This window comes from Megascapheus bottae, chromosome 7 (assembly GCF_031878675.1).
Source record: "Megascapheus bottae isolate mThoBot1 chromosome 7, mThoBot2.hap1, whole genome shotgun sequence".
Taxonomy (NCBI): Eukaryota; Metazoa; Chordata; class Mammalia; order Rodentia; family Geomyidae; genus Megascapheus; species Megascapheus bottae.
The window spans coordinates 59,884,361-59,909,162 of NC_143515.1; the positions used below are offsets into that span (position 1 = coordinate 59,884,361).

The window sequence follows — 24,802 nt, forward strand, 5'->3', positions numbered from 1 at the left end:
AAGAATCTTTGCTAGGGCTCCAATAGCATCATGACTGTGACATCACTGGGGGTCATTAATCTCCACAGATTGGACAGCTAAGACAATAAAGCAACAGAATTAGTTGTGAATACTAGCTTCAGAACAAGGTCATCTGTGCTTTAATTCATCGACCTGGATGTGAACTCCTGAACAATTCTTTTACCACTTTAACTTGTTTTACAGAGTTCTTGTGAAAAGTAAATAAAATAAACCATCCCAAGTATCTGTGACTTGTACGTTCTATAAATGTTAGCTATTATTCTATATAGACTTTATTTACTTATTCTGCAGAGCTCGAGATCTAACTCTCTACCACTGACTTGCCTTCTCAGCTAAAGATTTATTTTTTGTAGACAAATGAATCAAACTAACCTGGTTTGCTAGCAAGGACCATGAAAAGATCTGAAGGAGAAAACGTGAGATAAAGAAAGATGGCAGAAAGTTTAGAGAGAATAAGTACATGTAAGGCAAGGCCTCAAAGAAACTCAGATAGCAAACAATAAAATTAAAAAAGGAATAAGAATCAGAAATGAGGAGTGTGTAAGAGCACAGAATCAAATGAAATTCCAATTTACAGATTCAAAATAAAGACAACTATCACAAAGCATTAAAGCCCCCATTCTGTATAAATTAAAAATAACAAGCACTTCAGTAGAAAACCAAAGTTCCTTTTGTTTCTTAATCTTTTTACTGAATTTAATACTATATATAAAACCACTTCCAAGAAATTTCAGATGTGATGAACATAGTAGCTTGTTAGAACTTATACAATACCTCTTGGTATTATTTATAAATGCAAACTTCATTTAAAAATAATTGGCTTCAAAACAAAAAATAAAACTTTATGCTCCTTCTGAGGCATAAACTTCAGACATGAGTACATTGAAATAGCTGGTCCTGGCATGCAACTTCCTTCTTAAAATGGGCATCTATTGACCAATGATACCAAGCTCTTGGCACACTCTGAAGAAGAGGGAGTATGAAGGTCTGGTGAACAACCTTTAGTTGCCAATATCAAAAGTATTCTTGGATGTCAATAAGTTTCTTCCAAGTGGCAATCAAATATTACTCTTGTTAATGAAGCCAAATGAATACTATAATATTAAGAAGCTCATTCTGACATTCATCACAGCTGTCCAAAGAGGTAGCAGATGCACAGTAAAAAGATAAAGTTATTCATGAAACTCATGGAAGTGTAAGTACACTTCGGTTCCACAAAGCTTCCAGTACTTTCTTCATAAAACCACCCCCATTGTTCTACTAGTTAAGACCCTTTCTTACAGTCAGAACTGTCTGTTATAAGGCACATGGGGCACATTCCTTCTGAAATTATGCTTATATGCCAGTCAGTTGCCTTACTGAATGGCTAAGAAATTTCTTTTAACATGCTTATGTTTACAATAGCCACTTATGCATAGCACAGGGGTATTGTCTGGACAAGTCAAGGATAAAAATTAGTGGACAAGTGGGAGGGGAAGTTTAGAGAGCAGTGGGAGAAATAAGGATTCAAATGGAAGGATTGTGTGTAGATTTTTATGGTGCTTTAAAAGTAGTGGGGACTGTAGGCTTGGAATCACCACGAATTTTAACCAAGGAAGGCTCCGAGAGGTAAAGTGTTTGCCCTTGGTCATGAAGTCATGGAGGCCTCAAGACTGAGATCCAATAAAACAAAACTCTAATGAAGACACTGGAAATGTGATTATTTTTTTACTGATTAACCATGACTTTACCTCATCTCTGGGTCTGATTCCTGGTTTAGCAAGCCTGCCTGCCCTTAGCATTGTACAGTAAAAGGAGCTTTTGTAGGTAAGAATAAAAGCTGATAGAGAAAAAGTAAAGAAAGCAGGACCTGAAAAGTCTTTCCCATACTCCTGGCCCTACACCCTTCATTTCTTCTCTACTAGTTATTTCACCCCTTCCTATGAACATTGAACAAAATAAAAAATAATCTGCTTTAAGATCTCACATTACCTTCAAGGCTACAACTCTGCCTTGTACATGGATTCTTCTCCAGCCTTCTAGAAAGTAGTGTTTACTAGGTACACTGTACCCTCCACTCACAGATTCTCTGGAACTCTTGGAGGTGTCTCTCCACCTCTGTTTCTCTGGGACACCCTTGGTGCCTCTCTGTCTCTTGAAATTCTGCCCCTTCTCCAAGGTTGGAATAAAAGCCAACCTTCTCTACGAAGGAAAGGAAACTTTTGCAGTCAGAATATTATTCCTCTCTGAGCCCTTGTGTCCTTCTTTGACCTCTGTATTATTGAAGTGTTTGTTCCATTCAATTTCCTATTCCAGTGAATGCTTTTTATGTCTATCTTTCCAAGAAAGCTAGAAGCCATCTTGAGGTGGGGTCATTGAGGGACTTACTGTATACATTTGAATTTTTACTACATTCAGATCTTTTTTGGTTAAAAGTCACCTGTTACCAATTTATTCTGGATTTTTATACTATTGTTTTAAAGATCTTACATAGCAGAGATTCTGAACATCGTAACAAACATCCCAAACTCTATATCGTCTTGAAAATCAGTGTCTGAAATATAAGAATTTACAGGGTAAGGAAAAAAAGAGGAATGAAAGAAAGGGAGAGAGGATTAAGTAGTAAGAGAAATTAGGCATATATGACATACTATAATATTTTATCATTGCAGGCTACCAATGCTGTCATATACTCCATAAGCATTATAGTAAAAGGGAAAATTGAGGTGGTTATTTCTAGAAAAAGGCAAACATGAGGTTATTTGGGATAAGGAGAGCAAACAGGTTGGTAGACAGGAATGAAAGACAGAGGAGATGAGAAGCGTGGGGAAGAGAAAATGAGGGTGAAGAGAGGAATGTCAGGAAAGTTACAAAGCAAATTAATCTCTCCAGACACAGGAGTAAAGTGGCCTGGATAAAAGTAAAGTAGGAAAGAATGAAAGAAGCCTCACCATGGAGAGGGATGGGTTCCTGAGGAGGTTGTCCCAGTAAGTGAGGGGGTTCTGGGTGGTGGGCTCTGGATGTTATCAACTGAAATGTCTACATGGCCCTCCATGCTCGTCCCTCCTCTCTGTCCCATTCACCACCTCCGTGCTGAGGACTGCAGCACAGACAGCCCTGGCAGTGGCTGTGGCTGTGCAGCTGGTCATGCTTGGAAGCCAGGACAGACTGGGCTCAGGAAAAAGGTTTTTCGACTACAGAACAGATTCTCCCATTAATCAGAAATGCTCATGGGAGAAAGAATCGGAGCCAGTCAGCTACTGGTCTGGATGTAGCTAATAATTCCTCTCTTAGGTTTCTGGAGGATCTGTGCCAGGGTCTCTTCCAACTGCATACAGAAAATATGATTTTCCCTTTGTATCTTAAAAAAAACTGGCAGCAATAATACCGCAAAGAAATGTGATTGGGGTGAAAGGGTGAGCTTAGACAAAATGAGCCGTAACTAAAACTAAATAAGGATCAAAATATGCTATACTTGTTAGATTTCTTCCTTTTGGAGGACAAGTGTACAAATACAGTAGGAGTTAGAGAGTGACCTGTTTTCTACTGACTGTAAATATCCAAAAGCCCCATATTTTTTTCTTATCGTATCAATGATAATTAGTATTCATGATCATGAAGCACTTCTAAATTTTGAACCATTTCTCCAGCAATTGTCCTGACCATAAATCAGCTTATAATGCTTCTACCACCTGTTCTCAAGGGGGTATACACTGTATTCTGTTTGGGTTTTTTTTTGCCAATTCTGGGCTTGAGCTCAGGGCCTGAGCACTGTATTAGGGTTTTCTTGAGGCTAGACCTCTACCACTTGAGCCACAGCACTACTTCTGGCCTTTTTCTATGTATGTAGTACCAAGGAATCGAACTGAAGTCTTCATGCATGCTAGACAAGCACTCTACCACTAGGCCAAACTCCCAGCCCCAAACATTGTATTCTTAACTGTATGCTATTCCTTTCTTCACAGGCTTCATAAAATCCACAAGTTGTAGTTCAGTGTGGGTTTTAGTTTTATGATGGTTACAATTTTATCATTTAGTTTCAATCCATCATTTTTCATTTATCATGTATTAACTACCCGCATTGTGCCAAACATTACCTCTGTTTTCATGGTGGAAGAGGAAGGCACACAGGAGAGTAAAATGGGGATACTCTATGATTCAAACATGGATAGTCAAACAAGGTCTCAACTCATTCACGTGCACATCCTTGATTAAGGCAGAAGAGGACTGCACAAAACCTGTCTGCCCACTCTTCACAAAACAATACACATAGCAGCTTGTGTTTTTCCTCAGTTGGCCTTGGCTCTCCTGGGATACTAGTTTAAGAATAACCATGCTGGACACAACTGACGTATGTTGTCAAAAACTTAGTGAAAGAATTTGTGAGTAATTTTAAAGAGAAACCAAGCAAGGTGGGGATATGAATTTTGTTGACATCCCAGGCTCAGGGGGAACAGAAGCACTCTTAAAAGGTCAGGAGAGAAACAGCCTGTGGAAAAGAAGCAGGGGAGTCCGATGAAATAGGACAATGCTGAGTCACTGGAATTGGGAATCACTAGTCTGGAATCTTCACAATTTTACTCCTGGGCTCCAGACGCACTAGTCATGCTAGTAACTGTCTCTCTAAACGTCATTACCATATGAAGAAAAGCATATGAATCACCTCTAATCTGATATGGCTGGTGAATTTTTACTCCATTCTGTTGCTCTGAGTCTTCCCATCTCAGGAAATGGCCCCAGCCGTTCAAGCCAGAAACCTGGGGGTGACTCTGGAGTTCCCTTCCCAGTTCCCATTTTGGGCCACATTTTGGTCCTTTCAATTGTACTTCTAAATGAGACAAAGAATCTACTCCACTGTTCCTTCCCACCTTCCTGCCAGCATCCTGGCCACATGACAGTCTCTTGGCTCCCCTTCAGTGCCCAGATAATTCTACTGATTCCACTCTAGCCTCCAGTTAATATTCATTTTCCACACAACAACTAGAAATGGTTTTCTTTAGAAGTGTGTCCTTGCAGCACCATGTGAAGCTTAAAGCCCTTTCGTGAAATCCCAGTGCACTAGAGAAAAGTCCAAACTTTCTTTTTTTTTTAAATCTAATACCCTGCACAACAGATTCTTCCTTACCTCTCCAGCTTCCCCTGTTGGCATATACTCAATGGACCACAATAACACCAAACCCTTTAGTCCCCCAGCACCAGAAATTTTCCCCCATACTGTGACTCTCCAACATGTGGTTCACTCGGCCTAGAATGTTCTTTTCCAGGCTCTTTGCACAGCTGACTCCTTCCCCCCTTTCAGGTCAACTTAAACATCATCTCTACAAGAGGCTCTCTTAAACCATCCTATCTCAGCATCACCTTGTAAGTCACCTTGTAAGACTTTATTTCCCATAAAGCTTGTAGGACTAGAACTCTGTTTTATTCACCTTGAATCTAGATCATGCTTGGAGAGATGTGGTTGCTCAGTAAATACTTGTGAAATGAGTGAGTGAACAAATCAGGGAAAAATATATAGGAAGTATTGGCTAAGGGTAACTGTACAGAATAAAATGTAACTGTACAGAATAAAATGTAATTGTACAGAATAAAATGTAATTGTATAGAATAAATACATAAACTTCAGACAAAACAAGCTTTTGTGAGTTAAACTTGCAAAAATATTTTAAGATGACTTTTAAGACCTGCTTTTAAGTATAAAAGTATTCATACATAATAGTACTGCTTCATAACTTCTTCATGTCAGAACCACATCAACGGCCCATGAAAACTCATAAAAAGACAGTAGTAATTCCAAAGCACAAAGTTTTCAGTAGAGATTCAGTAGTGATTTCTCCAAAACACACAACTGAGCCAAGATTGCTTCATAGCATTTATGGTCGGAAGGCAACATCACACCCACTGAAACACAATTGAGTGCGAAGCTGAGAAGATATGGAAATGTCTCTAGTTTACTGGTTTCATATCAACACTGTAATTAGTGGAAAATCAGATCTCACTACTTCATTCTCTATACTTTAAGTGGTCTTTTATCAATGATAAATGACACATTTGGCTAAAACATAACTAGAGCTGAAGTTAAAACACACCTGACAAAACATATATACTGCACGAGAACTTCAATTAAACTAAGCTATTTTTGCAGCTACAGAAAAAAACTTTAGCAGAAACATCTTCAGTGGAAAATCCAGATGATGATCAAAAACTAAGTGTGATGAAATATCCTGAACACAATGAAGTAACCTTTGAGTAAAGGTCCAAAGTAATACAGTATTCACTGCATGAAGTTCTGAACACACAGAAACACATGTATGTGCATGTGTGTAGGTATCTAATTTTACATGAAATGTGTGGGGTTCTGTTTGTTTGCTTTTGGGTGCAGGCCTCCCTCTGAAACAACTAGCCATTCAGTCAGATCCTGCTACACAGAGCCAAGCAGAAACATATTGCTCTTGGCCCCAGGACTGTCCTTTCCTATTTGTGTGGAAAGCCTGTGTTGACTGTACTGTGAAAAACATTCAAGGAAAGAAAAGCCCTCCTGCTGTAACTGTGCCAGAAAAGTATAAAGAAATAAACCCAGATGCTAGAATTTGAGGCATTTCCTCTGCTATGTGATGATGTCCTTTAACTGAAGGTCAAAAGAACATTAAAGGCTTGCAGGTTTTAAAGCCGTAAGTGGCTATTTTTGTGGCCCTTCAGTTTATGCATGCCAAGGATATACATTTAACTGATATTTAGCAAGAGGAATCTATTCAGCAACATTCAAGGAAAGTCCTGGTATCACTTTCAAATGTGATTTATTTAAGTATTTAGTGCTTGATATTAATGCAAATTGGTTCACTGCCCTGACAATTTCAGCCCCTTTGAAACATCAGTGAGTGAATGAAGTCATTCTGAAACTCATTTCACATTTACTACCTCCTAATCCCTTCCTTTTTAAAATTTACTTCCAAGGACATTCATTTATTTTTTATGCTATTAGAAACAATAAGCAACATGAGATATAATTGTTTTCTTTCTCTTTGTAGGGAGGTACTGAGTATTCTGGTAATAGAAAACAGAACCTCAGCCCACAGGAATATCAGAATCACTATGTTAAACAAATCCTTGTCAAATGAGCATTTGGCATGGTATGACTTGTATCAGTCAGTTTTCAAAACATTGAAACAAAAAGGAGTTTCTGAAGAGATGGAAAAAATGGTGGTGAAAAAGCTAATATGACTGAGTCACAGACAACAAGAAGGCTTGTAGCATCAGTGGCAGTGTAGAATTTGTTTAAAAGTCCCTTTGAACTGTGATGCAACACTAAGACAGAAGAAAAAAACAAAGAAAGCTAAGGCTTCATTTCAACAGGGAGAGAAAAGTTCAGCAAAAAGAATTCCCATTGCAGGGATTTGGATGGCCAAATACAAAAGCTTCTCCTAAACAAGATTTTACTTGGGGAAGACTGGAATGTCTTCAACTCAAGGGACCTCTATCCCATGTCATCTTTACCTTTGTCCCTGATGTCCCACTCCATATATAGAAAAGTGAAGCAGTCTGAGCTAACAGTCACTCTTCTTTTGTTTACCAGATTTCTGGGTTATTTACTGGAATATTTTAAATCATTCTGCTGGGAGTCATCACGGTTAGTAATGGACATACCATCTAATCATAACCCGGAGCAGCACACTTGCCTACCAGAAAGCACAAACTTTCTGACTTGTTGCTCTAGAAATGTCAACAAAAGGAAGACAGTGTACAACTTTATTTCTCATATTTCCTTTGCTACTCAACAGGGTCAGCATCCGGGTATGCGGGAAGCAGACAGACAACACAGTTTAATAGCCAACCTAGGTGTGGCTGTTGCAGTGATAAGGGAAATGAAAGTGGAAGGCATTTGATATTTATTTAAGGAGTCACAGCTTGTTCTCTATGTGCTGTTTATAATATGCTTCACATCACACCAATTCATAAAAACTACTGACATGTCTACATGGCTAGAGGTCATGATCCACTTTTATCAAAGAAAGAGTGAAAATTTCAAGAAACTCTCAGCTAGAGAATTTAACACCATTGTAAGGACTGTCATGGGGTGATAATGATCAAGAAGTACTGTTTCTATAACCTGACATACTGAATCGTAACCCCTGCTTAAAGATAATGAAAATGTAACTTAAGAAACAACTGTCATATGTACTAGTGTACAGATAAATGGGGACTTAGAAATACTGGCATAGGTAAGAAATCTTATGGATGAGCTCAATATCCAGTATTACCTCTTAGTCACTATGGACGTATATGTGCTCAAATACATGTTTAGTCAGTCTTAATCATATTCAAGATCAAACACAGGTAGCTAACACCTGTACTTCTAGCTACTCAGGAGCCTGAGATCCAAGGATCCTGATTGGAAGCCAGCCTGGGCAAAATAGTTCATGAGAGTTTTATCTCCAATAAATGACCCAGAAAAGCTAGAAGTGGTTCAAGTGGTAGAGTGCTGACCTTGAGAAGAAAAAAAAGGCTTTGAGCAAAAAAAGTAAAAACCAAAGGACCCCAAGAGACAATGCTAGAAGGGTAGAAGGGCTGCATTCAAGCAGATGTGTAGCTAGACCAAGAGGCATGAAAGAACGCATAGATAACATTTTTGAGAGTTGTATGTCACACTGAGGTGTAACACCACCACAGCATAATTTTGTCTGAAAAATTCCTGACAGAATAGAAAAACAGGTTGGCTCTATAAAAAACATTCACAAGGTTCTACTGTGATTAGTAACCAGAATGCCAAAGGGCACTGAAAAGATACAAATGGAATATTATATGTTCTTCTTACAACTGCAGAGATAAACATCACTTTAAGCATTATAGGCAAAGTATTTAAGAAGATGAGAAAACCTGACTAGTCACCCAGACCTGGGTCTAACACAACAGAATGACGTAGAAAAGTGAGGTTGTCAGGACCCCACAGGTTGCAGCAAGGGGCCACCACAGCACAAGTCACCACCATGTCCCTTCTTGAGAGTTCCAAGGACAAGCTACTTTAAATACTCCTCTGCTATGACCACGAGCTGCAGCCAAACTCTGAAAAAGTGTCCTTTAACATCCACTGCTGCAAAAGCTCTGTGAGGCAGACTGGACTTTCTCTTCTGCCAGAGCAGGGGAATGGTAAATGATAACCTTTCAAATAATATAAATAAACACATAAGCAAGAGTAGAGTGTATTCTAGACACCTTTAAAATGTCTTCTTGATAAGAATCAATCTTTCTAATTTTCAGGACTTCCCACTCAAAACAGAACACGGGAAGACACTTTATAAAAGATGTTCATCTTTCTGTTACAAAAAATAACATCTTCACTTTCTAAACCGGATGAAACCAGACAAGTATACTGTGCTATATTATCTCATTATACAGACAAACAGCTTTTTCCTATGTCCACAGAGCTTCCACTTTATCTTCAAATTCATGAAAAAGTAGTATTTATTGTATCGATTTTAAACATTATTAAATTCCTGTATTGTTCTTTTGTTATTGGAACAGGAAAAGAAAGGCTACTGATAAGGAGAAAGCACTTAACTTGATTTTCGGGAAATTAAAAAAAAAATCAATGACAGAGAAAAGAATAAAAAAGGTTCCCTACACTTGGAAAAGTAGGAAGTTGTCAGCCAGAAACAAATACATCCTCAATGTGAAGGAACATTCCAGTCCCTGAAAACTCGCACAAACATTAATTCATCTTGTGTTAATCCCTTCCCTCTTCCAACTTTACAGGCACAACTAACTGCTGTCACTTCCTCCTGGTACAAAAAAAACACTGAGCAGTAGAGTCTACAAATCAAAAGCAGGAAGGCACTATATAAAAGAGAATGTCCCAAGCTTCAGACAAATCAACAACCAAAGGGAGTCCTTTATTCTTATCTTAAATAATATACATCATTAAGAGAATAGTCTTGTAAGTTTCAAAGGGTATTAGTCAAATGTCCCATGATAGTTAGCTTGCTAAAAGTCAGTAGGTACCAAGGAATGAGTCAAATTTTATTATTAGAACATTTCTAAATTTCGCCAACATTCAAGTATTAAATTGTAGTGGTCTGAAATACCTTTCTTAAGAAAGTTACACACTTCACAAAGATAGAGGCATGGGTTTTAGAGGCAAACATAGAATGTCCATAAATTATAAAAGGCTTACAACTGATTCAATTAGATTTTTTAAACTTATTTGATTTTTTAAACTTACTAGTATCTCCAAGAATGTCTTCCTGCAGATTCAAATGGCATGTGACTGCTCCATACCATGATAATGGTCTGTACGAACATCTTTCAAGTCCTGGACTCTTAGGGCAAGGATCTCTACAAAGGCCCTGTGTAGTAGTGACAAACCAAGGGCAGTCCCGGGTCTGCCCTCCCTAAACGAGCAGGAGGTGGGCAGGAAGAAGGCAAGGAAGACCACAGAGATTCCTGCTCCATTCCACAGAGCTGTCCTGGCAGGACACTGTGGTTCCCTCCTTGCTAACCATGCAGGAATCACAGGTAGGAGAAACTCAGTCTCAAGCCATCTGGACAAAAATCAACACCCTATCTGGAAAAATAACCTAAAACAAGAAGGGCTAAAGGTGTGGCTCAAGTGTTAAGAGTCCTTACTTAGTAAATGCAGGCCCTGAGTTCAAACCTCAGTATTGTCAAAAACAAAATTAACTACAAAACAGAGCTCTACTATTTCAATTCTTTTAATAGGAATTTCACAATGTAAACGTCGGCTAAGAGAACATTTTCAAGTACAGTCAACAATCTAAATCTTTTCCTACCTGACCTTAGGAGAGAATGGTAAGGAGAGAAAAAGGAAGCTAGATTTTTGAAGCAAGAAAAAAGTAAGGGATGGGTGTGTGGCTTAGTGGTAGAGTGCTCACCTAGCACACATGAAGCCCTGTGTTCAATTCCTCAGTACCACATAAACAGTAAAACAGCAGAAGTGCCACTGTGGCTCAAGTGGTAGAGTGCCTTGAGCAAAAAGAGCCCCAGGGCTGGCCAAAAAGAAAAAAAAAAGTGAAAGAATAGAATTGGGAGCCACAGAAAAGACAGGTTGGTGTGGAAGGCTTAACCCCCATCCTAACTACTGAGGAAACAGATCTAAGAATCATAGTTTGAAGCCAGCCTACACAAGAAAATCTTACTTCAAATTAACTATTCAGAAAAAGCTAGAAGCATTGCTGTTGCTCAAGTAGTAGAATAGTAGTTTTGAGCAAAACAAGGCCAGGAATAGCAGCCAGGCCTTGAGGGCAAGTTCTAGGACTGGCACTCTGAAAGGGGGAGAAAGAGAGAGAGAAAAAGACATACACGAAAATTTCTTCACATAAGGTTAGCTCTTTAGCCTTCAGCTGGAAGCAGGAAAAACTGCAACTTAGTCTAGAGGTATATTTTTGTGTTACTGTGCATTTAGCTGCGTCAAAGATTTTTTTGCTTTTCCTTTTTTCTTGAAAAGAAAATTGGAACCTGATCTCTTAAGACATTAGTAACTAAATACACAATACTAGTTAAGACTGAAAAGTGAAAGCAAAAACAAAACCAAAACATTGTAACTGCCAACAAATCCTACTTAAATATATAACATCGCATAAAAACATTTAAAATGACCACTTTTCTGACTGAATGCAAATTCCTGCTTAAGTCACTGTGTTTGCAAACTCTGTAACTTCCTTTCACAGACCTCCTTCGCCTGCCGACCTTTACTTCCTAGGAAGAACAAATATAAATTCTCTAGCTTAGATGAGTTATCCACAATCCCAGATAACAGATGAGGAATAGCAATTATACTAATTTGAGCATTTGAATGACGACCTGAGCTCCCCACACTCCTCACTCCTCAAGGTATACACCCTCTAGATGCTGGAGGCAAGAAGAGAGAGGCAGCTGCAGGAAGTGGAAGACCTCACAGACCACACTAAAAAAACAACAGTTCTCTAAAGAATATGTCCTCGTCCTGGGACGTGGTCTCCACTCACACCCCCTTTTGGCCCGCAGCTCAGAGGGCTGAGATTCTAAATCCTTTACTCACATCAGGAAAAACCTTCCTGAGGGCCAGGGCCTCAGCCGGACACAGCTGGACCAGGCAGCAACCCAGCAGCCCTGCATGAATAGAGTTCATGGAGCCTTGGGAATCACGGAGAAGTCATTTCCAGCCAAGACAGAAACCACAAACATTGGAGCAGCTGCTCAGGGCCTCCCAACAGTATAAACTCAACCTGCTAAAGACAGGCACTGGATCGACACTTATCTGCTCAGCAGTACCAGTAGGAAGAAAGAAAGAATTTAGGCATGGCTCCAAAAGAACATCATTTCTCTAGGTGAACTGTCAGGTGTCTGTTTGCTTGTTTCCCCTCCATGTCTTTCCAAATGCATATTAAGTACATGGTATTTAGTTTTAGGATAAAGCAAATATGTATAGTAAAAATGCTCATCTATATCTGGTACTCCTTTAACTAGCAGGAGAGTAGTGGCTACAGGATATATACAGGGATCTGGACAAAGTTCATCTTAGGATAGAAGACGGCTTGAAAGTATAGATTTAAAGAGTTAAAACAACAAAACAAATACAAAACAAAACAAATCAACCCCAAAAATGTTACAGCAGAGGTAAGGGGGAAAATTCAATGAACAGTACAGAATATTAAGACACCAGACATTGCTTTAGATATCAAGTTAAAAATTTAGTTTTTCTATCAATCTTTTTTTGTAGCCCCAATGTGGCTGAATAAAATGTTCTCCTAAACCCACTCACTCATCCACCCACATTTCCTTGGCAATAAGATTACAATGTCTTTAATCATGTCTCTTTTTCTTTGATGGGCACAAGAAATCACAGGCTCAAGAAAGACACTACGACTTCCCACAGCTAAAATGCAGGTGTAATTATTCAACCAACTGCTCCTTTTCATCTGGCCATAGGCCAAGTTCCTTAAGCTTCCTGTTTTTATTTCCCAGAGAGTTGACACTGGCTTCCGCCTTTTGCTAGCCCTTTTTATTTTCCTTATATTAGTTATCAAAACATCAAAATAGCAATGATTTAATGCAATACTCTGAAAACTTGGTACTTATCATGTAAAAGCTTAAAATACCAAGTCAAACATCAACTTAAAAGTAAACTACTTATAAAGAACTTTGAAAATGCTTCTTTTCCCCATGAAATTACGATGATTTAAAATAAAACACATTTAGATTTTAGAGTTGTTTTATAGATTTCTATGCACATATATATGTGAATGCATATGTTTATATGTGAATATATCTTCATGTATGTAAGCATATACTCTTCAAAACAGGAAAGGTACACTGTATTATTAATTTCTGATTGTCTTTACAAAGAGAAAAGCAGAACCTAGCAATACAGATTTAAAGGTCTCTAACTGCCTACCTTAATTAAATATCTATAAAAAGTAACTATAAAACAACACTTGAATAAAGGGAATATCAGTATCCTAATGGTAATGAAGTCCCCAACCAACCAAAGGTTAAATGTATTTTTTCACTTGCCCAAGGGAAGAGCTAGTTTCTAAACTTGATAAGCAATGTTAAGTAGATTCTTTAAAAAATTTTTTTAACAATTTACATGAGCTAAAGCAATATATTCTCCAGCACAATTCAGTACTGCTTTTGGGTGTAACTAACCTTAAGAAAAAAGAGAATCTATATAGAGTAATGATGATAAAGAACCTTACTAATTTAAAATTTAAGATTTTGTATACACGTAAGTTCTAAAGCAGAGAAAGCCAAGCAGAATGCTGGGCTTTGTAATGAACACAGAGTTTTCAGGGTAGGGTAGGGATATCACTACATATATGTATTATCAATATTATTATCAATATGAATATTAACAGTAGCTTGCAAAGGCCAAGAGCCACACCTAAATTTCATAAACCTCATTAAGCGGACAATAGCCACCCTCTTTCCATAAGAAATAATGTTAAGAGCCCTGGAGATTTAACTCTAGTAAATTGGTATCTTAAAGTAGCTATTTTTGGGGGAGAATATGTAATTAATTCTTAGTATCCCTGTCCCTGTCGATTAATGGTTACACTGGATTATTTCCACTTTAGCTAATACAACATTAGGAATATTTTGGAAATAGGGACATTTAATACCATGCAGCAGTTAATAGATGCACCCACAAAAACATCCACTATGAAAAAGTTTAAAGGACCAACTATTAGAAAAACCAATCATTTCCCCCGCATCCAAGTACCAGAATTTGTCCCTTAAGACCTTAGATGAAATGCTTCAACTGCATTTAATTTTTTTAAAAATTTACTTGGAAAAGAATTTTAATTGAATCTGAAACCATTACTCTTGATTAATATTTGAGGTAAAGCCATTTGTAGAACATAATTTGGCTTTTGTTGTTGTTGTTTAAAGGCAATAGAAGAAGTAGCAGAAACAAATGTAAGTCTGCAGGGAAGTAGACTCACATAAGCACTGCATAGTAACTGCAAAAAGGTGAAAAATTGGCAGGAGCACTTTCTCCTAGAGTGTTCTGGAAATGTGGACACATAGGCCTGGGCCAGTCTTAATGAATCAAGAATGCCTAGGAGGCTTGGTCCTTTGATGACCTTTGCCTACCGGAGAACCTGTATGGGAACAGAGGAGGGGTCTGTCCTCCTGTACTTAGGTTATGGGATAGCAGCGGGCTCCTTGCTAAAGCTTGTTGCTTGTACAGTAGTAAGCAGGATTGATAGTTGAAGAGAATGCTGTGCACTTCTGCTAAGGTAGGATCAAAGTAAAGTTAATATGCCCAGATTCATATGATCACATTTTCATGGAACGTGTTCTCTACAGGTTTCCTAATCCTATGTGTTAAAAAAATATTAAAAACTTTTGAAGAGAAAGTTCTCTGAAAGCATACTATCTATTTCTTTTGAAGTACAAGTTACACTGTGTCCTGACAAGCATTACAGATGACATCAAATAGGAACACTAGATGAGGTCACAAAGGACAGGCTGTCTTTGTAGCCTCCAGACCAAGAAAAAGGTAACAACCAAGAAGAGAACTCAATACTCACATTTTCCTTGTGAAATAAGGAAATATTAAAAAAAAACTATAAGAAACTTTCCACATGACAGCATTTTCTTAGGTAGACTTGAAAGGGTAAATTTAACATACAGAATAATAAGCAGTTAATGTTCCAAGGTTTTTAAAATCTGAAGAAAAAAAGAAGCTACAGATCAGAACTCATTTGTCTCCATGTCAAAATGTGTTTAGCTTCAGAGAACATAGCTATCAGACATAAGATCAAACTTCGTTTTGTTTCTAGCAGTGGGGGAAGAAAATGCGGATATGAGACTTCATATAAACTACGTCTGTTATTTTTTCTCATCTTTACTTTCTGGCTAAGGATATATATTTTATGTAATTTAAGATGCTAGAATAAATGTTTTCAAACATTAAGACCTTTGTAAAATCACTTTAAAAGAAAAAAAACCTCAAAACAAACTGCCACTGTCAATCTGAAATGTGATACAATATATGTGCCAGCACGCCTAAAGTCATCCAGAGAATGGTCCTTCAGGTGAAGACAAATGAAAGTCAGGCTGGAAAACTGCATGTAGTAGCACACGGCCTGTGTACAAAACTGTACTGAGTACAGGACTCAAGGCGTGTATAAATAAACTATCCAAGCAACTCTAGCATAAGAGGTATCTGTGGAGAATGCTGAGGGGACTGAGCCTAGACCACAGTCTCATGTCTTCACTCCCTATCTAATTATTGAGTATTTTATAGCTCTTGCTCTGAACCAGTGCTAATTCCAGGCATAAGTCTACTGAGGGATCTAACCTCGTTAACCTTTGCAAAGGCTTTCTTATGAACAAGAGAATACATATTAGTTCATCAATCAATTAACCATCAGCTAAAATTATATATTCCATTTTATACTTCCAGTATCATAACTGTGTGAGACGCTGCTTTCACTAGACTAATTGTACCAGTCCTCAAACTTACACCTCTGGTCCTGACCAAGTACTCAACAGTTCCTATATTAGCTTCCCATATGCATTCCTTCATGTTGCTTTTCGTGTGTTACCACTGCCAGTTACTTTCTCCCTCCACTATGTACATTGTGGTCACATTACTCTCCCCTAAAAGCGATCCTTCTCCTCATACTGATACACTCACAAGTCATTAGGACATCATACTCTCTGTGGGAGGATGACTCACAAATCTTATCTCCAGTTCAGATTGCTTTCGAGTTCCAGAACCATAACTCTCCTCTTCCCTTTGATTCTCCGTAGATACCTCAAACACAGAAAAACAAACTCTGTATATACCTCATCTGCTCTCCCCTCAGCTGCTTTCCCTTATAGTCCATATTTGGTAACTGACAGCACCTGACCACTGGACCTGGCAGATGGTCTATCCTGAGCATCATCACTGCGAGCATTCAGTCTGACAATTAGTATTCCCCATCAAAGCACATTAACTTGATCACCTTGACTTTTTTTCCCCTACCAGGTCTTCTATTCATTCTCTTTTCTACTTAAGCCAGGTCCTCTATTCCTTCTCTTTTCTACTTTTACACTCTACATTTGATAGAGACACCCAATAAATTTCTCAAAGTTGGCCTCAATTTCCAGTTCCTCTACCAAACTTTACTTGACTTAGCCAACCCATAGATGGATGTAGGAAAAGCTCTTACTTGTTCACACTATATAAGACAATGAGACACAGTAATCACCTCCCAGTATTTCGCTGTCCATCTTTTCTCAGATTAGTCACAAATGAAATACCACTGAAGGTTATCTCTAAGTGCTGGAACCTAAAAGAAGGATTGCCGTTTTTCTTTGCATATGTTAATTTTACACAGGGTTTTTACAGATATTAACTGTACAAATATTACAGTGATATTTCTACATGTGCACATGTGTTTTGATCAAATTCACTCCCTCTCCTACCCCTCAAAGTAGGAAGTTCTAAAAGTCCAAGTGTCTTCCTCCTATTGCAGTTCCAAACAGGAGTAAATGTTACTTACTTAATCTGTATCACTCTACAAATCCATGTAATGTATGATGTAGCAAGAGCTAAAAAATGTGTTCAAGAACACATTTTATGACTCTCACATAGTTACTTGTTTGGCTAGTCTCCTTTAGGTGGTAAATCAGAGTGATTGCATATTTTCCTTTTACCTCACCATCTCCTAATGAGGTTGTTCCTCTTGGTGGAAAGTTCTAACTTTTCTCAGGGGTGTATATTGGCAGTCCTCAGCACATGTACCGTGGAACTACCCATGTTTAAATGCTTCTTAGTGAGTTAGTGATTCGCATAAAAATTACTTAAGTGACAACAGCAAGCTCTATGTGGGTGTAAAACTTGGTCTCTCTAAAACAAAACTCAATTCTGCTCCTTTCCCTAGTAAAGGGTAGTACACACATGTTGTATAGAACCCCAAATCTAAGATTCCTTCATTTTGCTTTCCTTTCCCATCCACATCAACTTCTGTTATTTTCAAATGATATCTCAAAGCCACTTATTTATCTTTATCTTCAGCTTCTCCCTTTTATCTTATACCTCAACTTCTAAAAGAACTGTGGATTCTGCAGACCTGTGGGCTTTGTTCCCTTCTGGCATCTCGCTATCCCCAGTCTCTTCTGCAGCATATTGGTCTTTTTATGCACAAATTGTTACATCTTTGCTCACATATAGTCATCACAAAATCGATATGCCTCATAGTAATCTACCAGGCCTCAGGTAATCTGAGTCTTCCCCCTCCTTTTATTTCTCACTATATTTGATATTCCTTTCATATGCTGAGTTTCTTGAGATCTGTGGTTTCTTCCCTTCTTCTCTTCCCTCAGACTGTCATAAAGCAAGTCTCCTTTCTACATTCAGATTCCAGACGTGAGCACACACCACTACCACCACTACCACTACCACTACCACTACCACCACCAGAACAAATATAAACATGAGTTGGCCTCTAACCACCACTTGGTTCTGTGAAATTTCCAGTGACATGGACAAATCCTTCTCCATACTTTCTAGAACTCACCATCTGTCTTCAGCTTAAATCCCCTCTCCCTTCACTGTCCCATTAGGGTGCTATGTCCATCTTCTTGCTCTAGCCTAAACCTGGGTAGTGCCTGACTACTCAATGGAGACAACTGCACCTGCGACATTCCACGAAGTCCTCCGGAGTAGCCTAAGTGTTCTGTTGTGCTTAACTCTACTTCAAGAGTCTTTCTTTTCACCTTTAAAAAGTAAACCTTGTTCGCCTGAAGCATTTGTCATGAGACTGTATCACCGGCTATGAGAGGTTGTTAAGTTCATGGACAGGACTTGGTATTCAGTGTTTCTTCCCTACGACTGTCCGTGCTTCGTGTGTGGTTCTCCCTGGTTTACCCCGTCATTGCCCGCCTTCTGTGGTCTTGCTCTTCAGCTCTGCTCAGCCAACTTTATCAAACGTAGTCAAAGTCTTGGGCCTCATTAGTCTTGGATCTCATTACAACTAATAAACATCTTAACCGCCCCGTGTCCGTTCTCCAAATTCTCTGACTTCTTCAGCTAACCCACTTCCATTAGGATCTTCCATTCACTGGTGCCATTGCTTATTCACTGGGTTTGGATACTTCCCAGTGCAGACTACACACAGATGGCTACCATATATACTTTCTTGCACAATCTTCCATTGCCCTTCCTTCCTTCCCTTCTTTTTCTCTCCCTATCTCCTCCTTCCACACTCATCAGAAAAAAGTAATCTAGTTGCCTTTCTACCCTTGCTGCACTAGAGCTGCAGAAAGATCCACATATCCATGCTGGCAGATCTCTCTTCAAGAACCTGATAACTACTTATACCTGTTAAGTGGGCAGCCCCCTTCCCCCAATCCCAAATCACCATAGGCAACCCATCCATGTATCCCCATTAATTCACTCATCTTCTCTTCCGAAACATCTATACTACTTTTTCTTCTCCCTCCTCAATTCTTCACAGTCCTTCTTCCACTTCAAGGTAAGACCATGACCTCTCTATATTTCTCTGGGAAACAGAAACAACTTTGATCTTCTCATTTCCCAACAGCATTTCTCCTACAATCATTGCCTTTCTTACTGGCTTCTCCCTTTCTGCCAGGTTGTTTCATCATTATTCAAACATCCTGTAGCATCCCTGTATGTTTAAGGTCTCTTGGCTTGATAGTCTTCTGAAGCAAATACCTTATTTTCATCTATTTTATTACAAAGCACTTCAAAAGAGTTCTCCTATTTCTATTAATTTACTTATTAAGGATTCAACTATTTCTGGTCAGAAATTCCAGGATTGTCTGTTTTCATCCCTCTCATCTTCCAGCAAATATCGTCAATACTTTCATCAAACTAGTATGCAACCCTCTTACCTCAATGTCTACCTTGCTACCATTCTGGTTGGTACCATAAACAGCTCTCCAAAAACCTCCTGACTGCAGTATCTCCCTCTGCAAATCTACTGGGCGCCAACTCTACCCCAACCCTGGTCTGCCTAACATTGATTTTTATCACACTCTGATTGTCTCTGTTTATAAACCTGAAATGGTTTTTTTTCTTTCTTTCTTTCTTTTCTGCCAGTCCAAGGGCTTGAACTCAAGGCTTAGGCCCTGTCCTTGGACACTTTTTGCTCAAGGTGAATGCTCTGCCACTTGAACCACAGCACCACTTCTGGCTTTTTCTGTGTATATGGTACTGAAAAATCAAACCCATGGCTTCGTGCATGCTAGGCAAGCACTCTACCACTAGACCATACTCCCAGTCCCCTGAAATACTTTCTTATAGCTCAACTTACTGGGCTTCAGACAAGCCAGTTATATACCGTTATCTTTATTTTCTATTACATACCAAAATAAACCCCTCTCTTTTAGATCAGTTTTCGAAGTATCTTACATACATACGTCACGTAAATTCACACTTCTACATCTGATTCTCTGTCCATGTTGCTCATATTATCCAAACACTAAATTGTCCAGACTATCTTCTGAAATACCTGATCATATAATTCAGATTAATACCAAAATTTCTATAGTATTTCAACCACTAGATATGAGTAAGTCATTAATCGTAACAGGATAACTATGACATAAGCTATTCATCCTACATACAATATACATTAGAATGTAGATAGGACTGTTCCTTCAAAACTATTTGTCAGAAAAAGGAACTCATCAAATTCTGAATTCTTACCAAATTCATAAATTTGGCTTTTCAGAATCATTTAAAGATCATCTTTATGTTGCAAAGATCAAAAATACCCTAATAAAAGTGTATCACTGTCCAGCTATGTTTGGAGCCATAACTTCCTGTGCATCATACTTAAGACATTTGACATCTTAACAGCTTAGACAGCTGTGAAAAGAGTATGCTCAGGAGCATGGCATTAAGTTACTGCAAAATGACCTGAATGAAAACAGTGACTGCCAAAGCCAGTATAAGGCCCTGGAAATACTTGCAGAAAACGCTAAGGAAATATGAGAATGACAAAAAGTAATAATTCTGCTTTGCTGCATTATTTCATATAAAGTGGCAAAATATGTATGTGTAGGTAAATTAACCACTTAAACAGTCATGTGACCACATCATCCATTTCCTGGCTCCTATACTAAAGCTAGCAAAACATTCTTGGAGAACGGAGTGAGAGGTGAGCAAAGAGTAGCTGAAGGATAGAACTGCCTTGGCTTAGAACCATAGTGTGACTAGGAGAGTATACGCCATGTCTATTGTATAGGAGCCCAGTTTTTGGTGCTTAAATTTAAGAACTGGACGAATTATTAGCTAAGATTTTTCAGCTTTCAAGTTTTAGTTCTATTGTAGAAAACTGTGTAACAGGCCTAATTCAGCTCTTCTTTGCCTCTTAGTGATTCAGCAGCAGTGGTACATATAAAGAATGAGGTTATTTGAAAGGTTACTATAAACTTCTTATTTTTATTACCCTCTAATTTAACTTGTAAATAATACGTATTCAGGAACATCGGTCCTACTCTACTGCTCTATCAGCCTGACTTTTGTATCTTGTAAATTCTTAGTATTCTAAACAGTATTATCAACATTTCCACCTTAGAATGCCAATATTTTAGAATGTGTCACCAGTATTTTCCATTCTCCAAGAGGAAGTGGGGCTAATGCTGCTTGCAACATGGCTTGACACTCAAGTTGAGGACACCTGCTTTGTTAATATTGGTTCTAAGCCATACATTTTGTAACAAGCTTTGGGTACTGTGCATATTTTCAAGTTTTCAACCTTTTGCAGGTTGTATGCATCAAAGGACATATTAGTAAAATTGTCTTACTATTTTACTGTAATTTCAGAATGCTCTCTAGCAATGAAGTGTCTCATGACCCATCTGTACCTATGTGATTCTTGTCTCTGAAAAAAAAAAATCAGCCTAAGTCTTCAAAATAAATGTACTCTTTTCAAGTCTTCTATAGAGCCTCTCGATTTCACCAAATGAGTAGTCTTTGCAGAATCCTTAAGGAGCATCAGCTTACGGTCAGTCAAGCAGAATGGACAGTCATGACAGATGCTGCTCTCAAGTGCAGCCTTTGTGAAATCATCCATTACGCAGAGATGATCCAGGCTGGCTGCCACAAGTTATACTGCTCATGCTACCACAGCAACCATCCCATACTCCTGAGCAATGCACACGCAACATCACATCAACACCTGAATACCCTTTCTCTATCTCCATCAAGACTCTAAAAATCTCCAAGCTCTGCGAGCTCAAGGTAAGATTATAATGCTCAAGTGTGCAAATCAACGGTTACAAAGCCAGTGCTTACCTTCAATCCTCTTTAAAGCTGAAAGGCACATATCCTTCCTTGGAAACTCAAAGGGGTTGTTGCAGGTTCGAATGGTGTCACATTCACATTTCCCATTGATTATATTGCAGCCAGAGATAAGATTTTCATTGCATGGTTCAAAACCAAGCAGCTGGTCCTCATCCCAGTTCTCATCTGTAAAACAATTACCCACAAAACATTTGCTTGCTACTTCATTCAAAGGCCTGCTTGAAGGTATAAAACACTAAGGGCTCTCACAATGACATCTAAGTTGAACCCCTTGTGAACTTGTGAAAGACAGCTGGACTAAAATTATATAAAATGAATAAATTTCAGTGCCTGCTAATCAATGAGAAGACTGAAACACAGCCATACATGTAGACACTGCATGGCTAAGTGTGCAGTTGTGTGCTCATAATAAAAATCCACTAAGCTTCCTTCAAAAGAAATAATTTTCAGCACACTGTCTTTACTCACATTCAACAAAATTGTTAAAATCACATTTGCCCATCTAAAAAATTATTTTCAAGCTACTATTTTCTCTTTCAGAGACCACCTTTAGGTTTAAAAGTTTTTCGACTTAAAACAAAGCAGCTGAAACAAAATAAAAAATATTAAAAACAAGATACTGTCCAGACAGCCAAGAAAGATCCAACAGAAGAGATCTTCAGTGCATTTTAGGATGGGTTACTAGGGTCAATACCCCCCACAACAAACATAGCAACAACCTCAACACGAAGGATGATGGCTGAATGATGGATGAAGGCCACAGCATTCTGATGCCGAGACCCATTTGTGTGCTCATAATAAATAAGTTATATTTAAAAAGCAGGTTTCCTGGAACCCAGCTCAGAAAAACACAAGAACCAGTCTTGAGTCTTAGAATAATTCCCCAGAGTTGCAAGATCACTTAACAGGAAACTCGATTATTTTTCTTTACAGATAGATCCCTGGGAAGTAGTACACATGTTTCTCACTTCCTTTAACAGTTTCCCACTTCCCTTAACATTATCTTTAAAAGATAGACAGGTTATCACACCTGAACTGGGGGTGGACAACTAAATAGTAAATGGGTTTCTGATGGCTACATCTGGAGAGAAATTTTTTTTTAAACTGAGAAATCTTAAACTTGTTACTCACACTGAGGTAGGAATACAAGCCATCCTAAGAATGTGACACTGCTCTAGCCTACAGGTTTGAGGCCATGAAGGTGAACTCCCAGCTAGGGGATGTGCTGTCATAGAAGTCAGTATAAACAGTCTTGGTTTTTATAGTGCTAACATTTATGTCTGATGTGCACTGTACAGTGCACAAAATAGGCAAGACTGCTCTCCCTCACTGAAAGAATTTTCTGCCCAGGAGTCTTTTTTTTTTAATTGTAATTAGTAAAAGGGTTACATGATATTTGCCAGATAGAAGGTGCATTAATTCACATACATTGATACCCTTTCACATGTCTTGGTACCCATTACCCCCCCACACACACCCCCCACCCGGCTTGGTTTATCCCCATTCCCTATCAAATTTCAAATAACCAAATACAAATAAATTCAATATATCAGATAACAAAGTGAGATACTATAACAATATGAGATAACCAAGGGACAGCAAAGGAGATGAGAGACAACATAGTACATTAGGGACAACAATCATTCGTTATATGGCTTTTGTTTCAATATCCTGGAGGTCCTTTCAATTAGCTTCATACTATATGGCCTTATGTATCAAGATTTTGCTCTATTGCAGATCTCTGCTAGTAGAGCCCAATGCCCAGGAGTCTTTAAAAGAACTTTAATTACAATATAAAGTGTTTCAGAACAATTCTTTGAGAAGGAAGGAGAGAAACTCTCTTTTTGATTTCAGAAGACCAGGCTCACTTACATGATCAAAGTGTGGCTTTGGGTAAAATGATTATCTTTTGATTTCAAAGTCTGAACAGAAATACAGGTGATCTGTTTTAAAATCTGCTTTCCTATTTAGCCTGAATCTGGTCCTCAGAAATAACATGTTTATAATATGTACAGAAACAAAGGAACATTCCTATCTTCAAGGTAACCGAAATTATTGAAGTATTCTGAAAAGAAAACAGTAGGCTGAACACAGAAAAGATGTTATCTGTCTTTAGTCCTGGCAAAATGGTGCAGTGCATCTCAACGATTTATAATTTCTGTCTAGTTGTTGACACATCTGTTACTAGTCCAACTGTCTTAGTACAGTTCAGTGAAATTTGTCATGAAAGACTTCTTGTGCCTGAGCATAGTAATAAATAATTCAAAGATAGTTCAATCCTACTAATCTCAAAACTCCTAAGAAATCCAAGAAAATGTAAATATTTAAATCACTGGAAAACTACTTGGTTTTCTCTACAACTCTTTTCTCACATTTCTGAGAAGAAATATTCAAGCTGTTTTTACAAATATGTGCAGTTTTTACCAAATTAGAAGAAAACTTTTTTTCCCTACAATTAACACTCCCATTATAATTGGAACTTCCTGAAGTTGTCATCATTCTGAGGTACCACTGAGTCTCCTTGAAACTAACTTGCCTTCCTGTCTCTCCACCTCATTCCCTAGTTTCCAGAATCATCCTCTTCAAAAACTGAATCCATTCAGTGATTCTCACCAAGAAATAATATGTGCCAGCATTTTGTTGAATATGTTTTTTTCACAATAAGAATGTACCTATTTCTACCAGCTCCTCTTCTAGCAATCCCTCTCACGTTCTAATGCTGTAAGCCTTAGGACATACAATTGCTTTCTCTACAAAGAATACCTCCTTCTTGTCATAGCTACTACTTGTCCTTGAAGAGCTGGACTAATTTTGCGAAGCCTTTTCGTCTATCCCTGGAGAATAAGCTGTTCCATACTCCATCCTCCTGTAAATATTTGCAGACCTCTCGGACCCCTACTATAGTGACTTCATCTAAGTCAACCTTACCCAAAAGTTAAGTAAGAGTCCTCATAAGCAAGACCAGAATCTTTCCCATCCAATCATGGATTCCTTTAACTCAAACACTTAGTACAGCATCACACACACACACACACA

The 24,802-nt window shown here is 38.3% G+C and overlaps 1 protein-coding gene across 4 annotated transcripts in view; it reads right to left on the reverse strand.

The window, feature by feature from the left end:
• Positions 1–24,802, reverse strand: part of Crim1 (cysteine rich transmembrane BMP regulator 1) — a 177,847-nt gene that overhangs the window by 114,865 nt on the left and 38,180 nt on the right. For all 4 annotated transcript variants that reach the window (XM_090337161.1, XM_090337159.1, XM_090337160.1 and 1 more), the window contains exon 2: positions 21,758–21,931. In XM_090337161.1, the coding sequence (XP_090193287.1) occupies positions 21,758–21,931 (174 nt within the window). The remainder of the gene's footprint in view (positions 1–21,757; positions 21,932–24,802) is intronic.